This window comes from Alligator sinensis, unplaced genomic scaffold (genome assembly GCF_000455745.1).
Source record: "Alligator sinensis unplaced genomic scaffold, ASM45574v1 scaffold219_1, whole genome shotgun sequence".
NCBI classification, from domain to species: Eukaryota; Metazoa; Chordata; order Crocodylia; family Alligatoridae; genus Alligator; species Alligator sinensis.
Genome location: NW_005841866.1, coordinates 716,770 through 727,732, shown reverse-complemented (window position 1 = coordinate 727,732; position 10,963 = coordinate 716,770). Strand labels below are relative to the sequence as shown.

Genomic DNA, 10,963 nt, shown 5'->3' with positions numbered 1-10,963 from the left:
CGGGAGTGGGCGCGGGGGCTTTGCCTCACTTCTTGCCTCCTTCTCGGGTGATTTCCATACCGCCAGCTCGCACCCGCTGCCCCAGCTCAGCCAGCCCAGCCCAGCCCAGGGAATTTTGTCCTGGCTCTGGCAGCAGTGGGGTAGCTTCCTGTGGTGCCAGCAGCCGCTGCTGCTGCATTCTGCCTCTTCCCCAAACTGGGACTGCTGGGCTTGGGGAAAGGCCTGGGGGCTTTTCCCCAGTATTTCTTTGATGGAGAATGGAGTAGAGGAGGCTCTTGCCCACTCCTTCCCCAAATCGGGATTGCATCTGTTCCCTGCCTGTGTGCCTGTGGAGGGGCACAGTTCCACGCACGCACACTCCCAACAAGGTTGGGGTGCAGCCTGCCATCTCGGGAAGTCCTATGGCTGCTGGAGGCACTTCTGCCTGTGGTCCACTGGTGTCAAAGCATAGGCACCTGAAAAGGGGGGAATGCGGCCCTCCAACCGATTTGAGTTCGATGCCCCTGGAGAGATGAATCTGAAGTCCCACTCCAAAATAAGAATTGAACTGCCCTAGTTATCTCAGCAAGGTGCCATGCTCAGGGACAACGATTTAAAAAAAAAAAAAGTAGATGTTACTTAGCTGCGTTGGCTTCTGTCCCTGAGGCCTGAGGAAGGACACTGTGAAAACACTCCAAAGCCTGCACAGGTCTATCCCATCAATGCAGTTTGTCCAACAAAAGATATCGCCCACAAATATTCTTGTCCTCTGGCCTATTTCATGGCATCAAGGTTGCCTCAACACTACAAATATTAACTATTATTCTTCATACAGGAATGGAGAGGGAAGACTTAAATCTTAAATCTAGACTGACTATGCCATAAGTGTGTGGTATGTAGGAAAGAGCCCCCCACCTTTTTTTGGGGGGGGGCGGAACTAACCTGCCAGTTTCATTTCATATAATTGGAACTATGTATACTTACATTGTTAAAACTGTACAGGGTCAAATCACTGCCCAAGTCTAATCAGTGTAATATTATTTTGCTTAAAGCGTCCGATCTACCCAAATTTGAGTTGAAGAAAGACTTCTGTTTACTTTATTGAGGCTTGGGTCAAACTCTGTTGCTTGTTTTCTACCTAATTTTTATTAATAGTTCTTTAATTTGCAGTGATTGTTTTCTGTTTCATTACATGGTGAGGAACTTAAGAATTTTCACTTTATTTTGTGAATAGTGGAAGGAGACTAGTTCAAGATCAGAATTAAAAGCACAGAATAATAATGATTATACCTGACAACAGTGCTTTTTTAAGATTGAAGAAATTATCTTTGCAATGACTCATTCTCTATATAAATGAAATGCATGTTATTTTTCCCTTCTTAGCAGTTACCATTAGAGAAGATAGAAATGTCTCTCTATGTGAATTTGTATTTCAGATGCTTCAACTAAACTTATTTTTATAGGGCAGAGACTTCCATATAAGAATATTATTGCCATCAGATTTTCAGCTAAAAAATGCAAGGTGAGGTATTTTTTTTCTCTACTACATGAGAAATGTGCTTACGTTTCTGTGACTGCACTGTAATGTAGGCAGTGATGATGTGTGTAAGTATGCATTTATAAATAGATATTGGCAGTTCTTACTATTTGCAACCTAACTGGCAACAGTAATCTGTAGCATCTTTGATTCCCCCTCCACCATATTCTTGGTATTCTTGGTGAGTAGTAATAAGCTTTGATAAACTTCATGGCTTACTTTACAATAAGTTTGTAAGAGTTCATTGTTGGTACTCCTGTGTACATAGACATACATAAACTATGTCAGTAAGCAAATGTTTTTGAGAGGTCAGTTAAATTGGAGGTGTATCAAGGAAGTTTGCTGTTAAATTAATGTTAATGCAAAATTATATTTGAGAGAGAAGTCATGTCTTCCCCCTCCCCCCCATAACAAACCTTGTTTTGTTGTTTGTAGATACAACAGAACATGTATTATTTTTTTTTAAATGTTGATTTTACTTTATTAAGACGTGTTTTTACTTCACATCAAATGTACTTCTGTATGAATGATGTATAAATTGAAGGATCAAATGAACATTAGCTTGCTGTGAGTTTTGTGTGCCTAGAGTGTATCCAGAATCTTGGATGGGAACACCAGGCAGTGTAAGACTGCCAGACATGCTGGGTTTCCTTTTTTGTCATATCTGAGGTGCAGGATGATATAACAATTAAAATAATACTTTTTATAAAGTGTAATATTTCTAAACTACATTTTCTGCAAACAAGCCGTAGTCAATTATTTTTATTAAGGATCAAGCTCTTTGCAAGTCTGCAGTTTTGGAAAAAAGTTATTTATTTTAAGTTTCCAGAGACAAAAGGCCAAACTTCCCTAGTTGTTTGCATGTTCAGTAGAAGATGCACAGATGTCTAATAGGGGTGTGTGAAGCGGGCCGTATTTAATTCAGATTCAGCCCGATTTGCTATGGCTGAATCCAAATCTGAAGATGTGATGCTGATTCAGAGAATAGGCGATTAGACCATAGACACAGCTTAAAATGTTTTTTCTACATTACCTCGAGGTATCAGGCGCAGCATGCAAATGCTGAGATGGTGGGGCAGATGGAGCATCCCACAGGAGCGCAGGCCCCCCCCGCCGCATGATCGGCGGACCTGGAAGCGGACCCTCCAGATTCAGGGGGCACCAGTCGCCGGGGTGGGGGGGAGGGTCCCCCCTGTACGCTCCGCGGTGGACCCGGAAGTGGACCGGAAATGCTTCTGGTCCACTTCCAGATCTACCACCAAGTGCACTGGGGACCCCCCCACGCTACTGTGGGACGCTCCATACGCCCCACCATCTCGGTGTTCACGAGCCGCACGGTACCTTGAGGCATGTAGAAAAAACATTTATAGCTGTGTCTATGGCCGAATCATTGAATCTCTCTGAATCAATTTGGAGGGTTCCGATTAAATTCGGAGAGATTAAAGGGTCTCTTGATTTGATTCGGGTTCACAAATTCAGCCACCGAATTGGGCTGAATCTCCACGGAATTCAATCAGTGACTAAAGCTTCTTACAACCTTAATGTCTAGCTCGATTTTAAAAAGTAACCATGCTCAAATTATACAAATGTGGCTACTTCACACTTAGTTACAGCAAAAACTGTTAGGCTTAGAACTAATATACAACTTCTGTCCAAAGGCAATGATTTTTAGTTAGTTATAGTTGTGATGAATGTTGGTATTATTGTTGAAAGTACGAGTCCAGGTAAGATGGCGAACCCATTACTCTAGTCAGTTTGCAAATACTATATAGGACAGTGGTGCTAAGCCTGTCCTACCATGGGCTGAATGAATGCTGCGAGACTTGTTTGAAGGCTGGATCCTGCACGTGGGTATCATCTGGCATATGGGACCATGTCATCCAAACTGTGGGGTTTTCCATGGGCCCAGAAATTTGGCAGAAGGGGAGAGGGGTTGCGTTAATTTTTGTACCTCTGGTAGCAATTAGTGCTGCTACTGCTGCACCTTGTTGCTTAATTTTCTGACCTGTGCAGACCCCCATGGGTAAGATTACAAACCTCTGCCGGCCTGATCTGAGCACCATAGCTGTAAGAGATGGACTCTGCCCCAAAAAGCGTAGTTCAAGATGTTCAGCTTTATTCCTTTGAACAGTATTGCAATTAGCTTTTCTCTTCTCTGAAGATTAGTAGAATAAAAAAAAAAATAATTCTCACAAGATTACAATGCAACAACTAATTTGCTCTTGCAAACTATTAATGTTTATACTTCTTAAATATTATATTTGAATTGCCCTCTTAAGTATCCCAACTCAAATGTGTAGCAGTCAACTCTGACATTTTCAGAATACCATTTTTAAAATATTAGTGGCTTTTATGAAACCATATTGACTTGTAAGAATTGTGTTGTTTTCATCATGGAATTGAGGCTGGCTTATAGGTAAATGTCTACTTATTAATTTTTAAAGAGCTGTAGACAGAATGACATTTAAAAATGTAAGTAACTCATTGAGTGGAAAAACTCAATTAAAGTAGTCTGAAAATATTGTTTTGTTCTTGTGTTTTTTGGGAAAAGGAACTTTTTGATCCTCTTAAATTATAAGACAAGGTTTTTTTTCTTGCATGCTTTCTTGTTAAAAGATTGCTTGATCCAGGTTAACACTGTGTATGAATCCTCTATTTCTAGGATACAGTGCAGCTGGCAGCTACAGAGGCTATTGCATGGATATCGTCAGATTCTAAAACAGGTATACTCTTTTTATAGAAACTTTCCTGAGCTATACATATGAATTTTCTAAATTTTGTACTGTTCCACTCTCCAAAAGTGTTAAAGAGAACCTTCCACTCATACAGTAAAGACAGGTGCAGATGCAAGACGGGGGATACAATGGTACAGTTGCACCTCTTTGATTTCTGGTCCACCCAAAGTTTTAAAACAACTGCCTACCATTTTTATTCAGGCAGCAGTGAGACAGTCCCTTGTCCCTATGGCTCATTATAATTAGGGGTGCACTGAAAAGATTTTATGGGCTGATACTGATGACTGATTATTAACAAGCCATATCGACTGATGCCGATATGCAGCCTGGCAGCTTGGAGAGCAGTGTCCAGCTGGTAAGTCTGTTGCGGGGAAGGGAAAGGGTGTGGTGAGGGAGGGGGCAGATCGAGGTCTATGTTGTGAGGGAGGGTTTGGGGCTGGGGCAGGGACAGGTGCTGCTTAGCTGGGTTGGGACGCGGGACAGAACTGAGAGTCGGGAGGGGTGCGGATCCTACTGTTGCGCACACCCCGGAGGGAGCCAAGGGGGTGTGCCTCCCAGATTGTGCACCAAGCAGAGTGGGTGGGCTGCTGCTGTGGGCTGGGGCCGGGTGCTGTGCCAGCCTCTTCCCAGTGGGGGGCCTGGGCAGGGCTGCGCTCAGGGTGGGCAGTGGCAGCGCTGGAAGGGGTGGCTACGGGGTGGGGGCTACAGCCACTCCAAAATTCATTATAGCTCCCCCTCCCAGTGCTGCTGCTGCCGCCTGCCCTGAGTACAGCCCTAATTCAATCTCCCTGCTACGAAGAGCCTGGCTCCACCTGCAGCAACAAGCCACCCTTGCTCCACACACAGATCCAGGGGATACCGCCCTCCTTTCCTCCCCTGAGGGTGCACGGAGTGGTGGGATTGAGCCCTCCTCCTCATGCCGCCTGGGACGAGCCAGTCATGGATCCGTCCTGCACCCTGCCCCAGCCCCTTTTCCTCTCTCACCATAGGGGCCTCAGTCTGCCACCCCCAACATACCCCTTCCCTCTCCCTTGCCCTCCAACAGACTTACCAGCTGGATGCTGCTCTCCAAGCTGCCGGGCTGGCCGCATGCATGCTGTGGCTGTGCTCATGCACGCAGCATTTATCAGTGACATTATCGGCCATATCAGCCAAAAAAAGCTGATTGCTGATAATGTCAATTTTCCTTTTATTGGTGCCGATACAATATGGACCGATGTATCAGTGCATCTCTAATTATAATCTACCTGATCCCTCCTAAACTCTTCATTCCACAGGTGTTAACAACCCTCTCCTTTTTGTTGGTATTGATGTTCCACTAATCGAGCCAGCCTTTCTTCCACAATTCTGAAGTCTGTTACCTGTTCTTGGTAATGCTGCCCTTATTTTACGGCCTTGCCGACGGTTTTAGGTAGAGTTAAAAACAATTAACACAGTGTGGAAACATTAATTCATGTCTAGCAATAACATTCAGTGAAGCATTGGATGTACCGTCAAGATGCTCAAGAAGGGTAGATTTTGTTTTATAAATCTGAAAAAGGAAATGTACATTTCATTATAATAACTATAGAATTAATGAAACAATGTATTTTGATTATTTTTTTGCTCAGTCTGTTATTTTTTTTATACATAGTACATCATATAGCTAAGTAAATGCATATTTCAATTAGGTTATTTGTTTTTGCTTCATTCTTAAACTGAATAATATAGCCCTAGGCCCTTCTCTTATTAGTAAAGCATCTAGTTGTGTTTTTTTAACTGGAGAAAAATGTTAGGTTAGAGGTGATGAGGCACCACATCATCTGTTCCCTGCTTTTCAAAATCCTACATCTGCCCATGAGTAAAGATGCAGATTTATATGGATTTTGTAGGCTACTCCAAATATATAAGAATATATTGTAGTCAATATATTGTTTTTTCTGAGAAGTTTTAACTTTGAAGATTATAAGATGTAACAATATATTAAACAGCTGATACTGCATAGGATGATCTTATTCTGCTACCTTTCCCTCTCTTTTTTCATGTTCTTTGCCAACAGCACTTAGTATGAAAAGATTATTTGCAAGAAATGTCAATTACAGGAGCATCAGCCTCCTGCTATGATGACAACATTCTAGCTATTGCTTTCTCATGTACTAAATGTTTCTTTCCAAAACAGTGGCATGATTCCACATTACCTAGAGCAGGGGTGTTAAACTCACCCACCCTGGGCCAGATTGGGACCGTGGGGTTCCTCCCAGGCCAAATTAATGGAGCTAATAGTAAATGTGGCAGGATCCATGTGGTAGGGGTCCAGCAAGGCCAAGTGAGGGCTATATCTGCAGAGCACTTATTTTCTATCCTCCCCACTAATGGCAGTATCCATCAGGGTTGAGGGACCTTGGATTCTGTGCCTAGAAATTGCATGTACACCAGTATAAGTGATTGGAAAGTGGCCTAAACCTCTAACAGAACAGACATTCAGCACACATAGACCAGGTTCCACCACTTTGAAACCAGTCTAAGATAGACCTGGATGGATGTAGTATTAGACTTAATTGGTTTAGGTTTGAGCAGTATATCAAACTTTTGTACCATATCCCGTAGCAAATCGGCTTAGTTCTCTGTCCTCTGGCATCCCAGGCACCAGTTGCAGGACTGTCCTAGCTGTGGCTGGTGCTCATTCATTCTGGGCAAGCATCGGGCCAACCCCACCCTCAGGCAGTCTCAGAGAGGAGCCAGAAAAGCCTCTTCTGCTTGTGCAGTGGGTGGGGAGAGAATGGAGCTTCTGCTTCACAGCCCCTGCCCTGAGCCTGCACAGCAGGGCTGCCCCCTGCCCACTCCTGTTTTTCTATAGAGTACTCCCATCCCTGGTGCAAACCACCTGGGCTACTCAGTGCATCTTGCTGGCTGCTGCTGGTGCCAGGCTCCGACAGGACACACTGGGAGACTTGCACCGGGCAGTCGGGGTGGGAGAGCTCCCTACAGGGAAGGAACTGGCCCTGCTGTGGGCCACCTGAGCTGCCCAGCGCATCCTGCCAGATCTTGGCACCAGAGGCAGCTGATGGCATGCACTGGAGGGCTTGCCGTGGGGCCCAATCTTTCCTTCTATGGATTACTCCTAATCTCGCTGGCTGGTGCAAGATTTCTGGGCTGCTCGGCATGTGCTGCTGGTGCTGAGCTCAGGCAGGATATGCCTGGCAGTCCAGGAGACCCTCACTGGGCAGTGGGATCCAGTCCTTCCCTGTATGGAGTGCTTCCATCCCTGCTGCCCAGCACAAGCCTCTTGGGCCATCTGGTGTGTTCCACTGGTGGCGGAAGCAGCAGCAGCTGCTGCCAACAAAATATGCTGGGCAGCCTTGGGGTCTTGTTCTGGGCAGTGGGGACAAAACCTCCATAGAGGGAAGGATTGGGTTCCTTGGGGCCTGGTCCTTCCTTCTACAGAGATGGGCTACCCATGATTGGCTGTTGGGTGCATGCCTGTGGCCCTGCTGTTGCTGCTAGCCCTCCCGTGTTCCTAGCCATTGGCTTCTGGGGGTGGAATTTCTATTGCACGCCTGGCAGCAGCAGGGGGCGTGCGCCATGGTGGGCCCCTCTGGGGCTTGCCTGGGGCTGGGCATTTGGGGGAGGGAGGGAGCAGTCTTTGGTGGCAGCAGGGAGTGGGGGGTATGTGCCTGGCAGCCAATTAGGGATGGCCCCTGCTCAGTTGCCCTCTGCATTCTCTGGCACACTGGGAAGTGTGCAGGAGAACCCCGCACGTTCTGGCCTAGGGTTCTCTGGTCCTAGGCCAGTGCAGGCATTTGCGTGCCTCCCCCCCTCAATGGGCAAATGTGAGTTCCCTTTGCTTCTGATCCGATCTACGCAACTTAGAGAAACCTGCGTAGATTGGATTAATTCTCTCTCTGGCTTTTTAGATGTCTGTACTTCCCCTATGGCTGGCTATACCTCTGAGCCCTCTCCCCTTGACTTTGGGTGGGTGGAATGGAATGGCACCATGGGACAACGTATTTGACATCCCAACTGTAGAAGAACAGTGTTCCTCTTGAGCAAAATTTAGCCAAACAGGGAAGATATTTTTTTAAATACTGAGAGAATTAAGGAGGCTCCTTTCTGATTGGTGAACAGTTTAAGTTAATTTACTAAAAATTGATACCATTTTTATCATATAATAAAACTTGGACTGAAAGGATTTGTAATTTAATTGAAATATAGTTTAAATCTGCTGCATTTTACCATATTTTATTTGTTTTTATTTTATTACAATATCAGAAAACGGGTAATAAAACTAAAACTGTTTCTGAAAGCATTACTGAAATTGAGGAAATTTTAACTTTTAAAAAAAATTTCTCGGTAGAGGTTGCAATACTGTTCTGATCTGGTCAGTTTTATGGAGGAGCTGAAGACGATTTTGGTGAGTAATGCTATTTTTTGCCAATTTTTATTATTTCCCTTTGTTAAGAAAAAGAATCTGTGTATTAATTTAAATGAACCTTTTAAAATTCAACATTAACCTTTTCAAATGATGTAGCGCTAGGGCTGCATGCACTTAGTTGCTGTTGATCTAATAATTACCTTTGGAGTTAGAATTCTTCCTGACTAGACCACTTTGCAGATTAAATAAAGCTGCAGCAGAGGGCCCTGTTTTAAGTATTGCAACAAATGTAATTCTTAGTTTGTTAGAGCTCCCTAATACTGCCTAGGTCGATGAGAACAGACTCTTAATGACTATACAAAGGAATAATTCTTTGGTCCTTATTTACATTTGTTTAAAAATAGCCAATCCTTGCCACCATATTGAAGAAATGTGTTCCTAGTAGCATGATTTGGAGACAGAGTTTATAATGTAGTACTACCTATGATGCCTGACTTAACTGAAAAACAAGCATCCTTAAGGTGTATATAACTTCTTACTTATAATATAGATAGATTTACATTGGTAGGAGGTAGTGTCAACAGCACTAGGGGTTTTTCCTTTTTGCAAGCTTTGTATTGTTACTGCTAGTAGCATATCTGCCAACTCCTGCTAACAACTGTAGATGGGAAGACAGCATTTTAACTAAAGTTAATTTCCATATCAAGACTTATCTCTACAGTGTTGTGGTCTCAGATTATTTCATTCAAACGTGCTAACTATGGCTTGTATTGTTGCGACTTGTCATAGTCAAAGCCTTAGTCTTTAGCATGGATAGACACAGCTATTTATTATTAAAAATCCATTTGGACAAAGTAGAACATGAAAATGTTCTTGTATTTATGCGTACTACTATCAGTACTCAGCTGTTTATGCATATTTCTATCTTGCTGCTGACCAGACGGGAAGCAAAAACTGCAGCATATTTAAAACTGCAATTTTTGCCTCCTGGCTATCAGGAGTGAGCAGTGAGGCTGATGGAGCCCCTCTGCCAATCAGTGGGGGAAGGGGGGGACACGCAGGGGGAACTCAAGGATTAGAGGAGCCACTGCACTGTGAGCTGGGCCCGCGATTTAAACCAGGCCCTATTTATAGAGCACAGAATAATCAGAGTTCCTTGTTATATGTGTAACTATATGGTTATAAATGCAGATGTCAGGTGGTTTATGGATAGGATTGGTGATGTCAAAATTGGACATAGTATCTTTTTGATTGTTTAAAAAAAGTCTCTTTGCATTTTTCCTTGTTAAATCACATTTTATTGTTTTCTGCTCATTTGTCCAACCTGTCCAGGTCTGCTTGTAGTTGTTCCCTGCCCTCTGGTGTGTCCACTTCTCCCCACAGTTTTGTATCATTGGCAAACTTGGACAGAGTACACTTCACTCCCTCGTCCAAGTCACTGATGAAGACATTGAAGAGTATCGGTCTAAGGACCGAGCCCTGCGGGACCCCACTGCCCATGCCCTTCCAGGTTGATACCGACCCATCCACCACCACTCTCTGGGTACGAACCTCTAGCCAATTTGCCACCCACCGGACTGTGTAATCATCCAAGTCACAGCCTCTTAACTTGTTCACCAGTGTGGGGAGAGATACCGTATTGAAGGCCTTCCTGAAGTCTACGTAGACAATGTCTACCCCTACTCCTGCGTCCAGGTGTTTTGTAACCTGGTCATAAAAAGAGACTAGATTAGTCAGGCATGATCTACCTGCTACGAACCCGTGCTGGTTTCCCCTCAGCATCATTTTTCTTGCTGGGCTCTCACATATGAGCCTTAATAATCTTTTCAAAGACTCTGCCAAAGATGGAGGTGAGACTGACTGGCCTATAGTTGCCTGGGTCCTCCTTCCTCCCCTTCTTGAAAATAGGGACCACATTGGCCCTTTTCCAGTCCTCCGGGAACTCAAAACGAGTGCTCAAATATTCTTGCCAGTGGCTGTGCAATGACATCAGCCAGTGCCTTCAGTACCCTCAGATGGAGCTCATCCGGGCCCGCCGACTTAAATGCATCCAGTCCTTCCAAGTGACTCTGCACCATCTCAGGGTCAGTGCTTGGTAGTCTGGCACGCTGCTGTTGCCTTTCTACAATCCCATTGTGAGACTTGTCTTGCCCCTCGTTTAGGAACACTGAGGCAAAGAACTAATTGAGGAGTTCAGCCTTGTCCCCCTGTCTGTCACCAATTGCTTTTGCCCGTTCAGTATGTGTGGGCCGGGAGTGGTCCGAGGCCCTCGGGGGCCTGCGCGTGGCGGGCTGTAGCCAGCAGCCCGGACACGCCGGGTCGGGGAATGCAGGCCGGCGGGGTACAAATAGGCAAGGGTGC

General features: G+C 44.8%; 1 protein-coding gene across 1 annotated transcript in view; it reads left to right on the top strand.

The window, feature by feature from the left end:
• The first annotated feature begins 8 nt into the window (after window positions 1–8).
• The window catches only part of FANCL (FA complementation group L), a 55,651-nt gene continuing 44,696 nt past the window's right edge, over window positions 9–10,963 (top strand). The window contains exons 1-4 of the mRNA XM_006016735.3: window positions 9–47; window positions 1,443–1,501; window positions 4,179–4,239; window positions 8,585–8,641. Coding sequence (XP_006016797.1) covers window positions 8,618–8,641 — 24 coding nt within the window. The 5' untranslated portion in view covers window positions 9–47; window positions 1,443–1,501; window positions 4,179–4,239; window positions 8,585–8,617. The remainder of the gene's footprint in view (window positions 48–1,442; window positions 1,502–4,178; window positions 4,240–8,584; window positions 8,642–10,963) is intronic.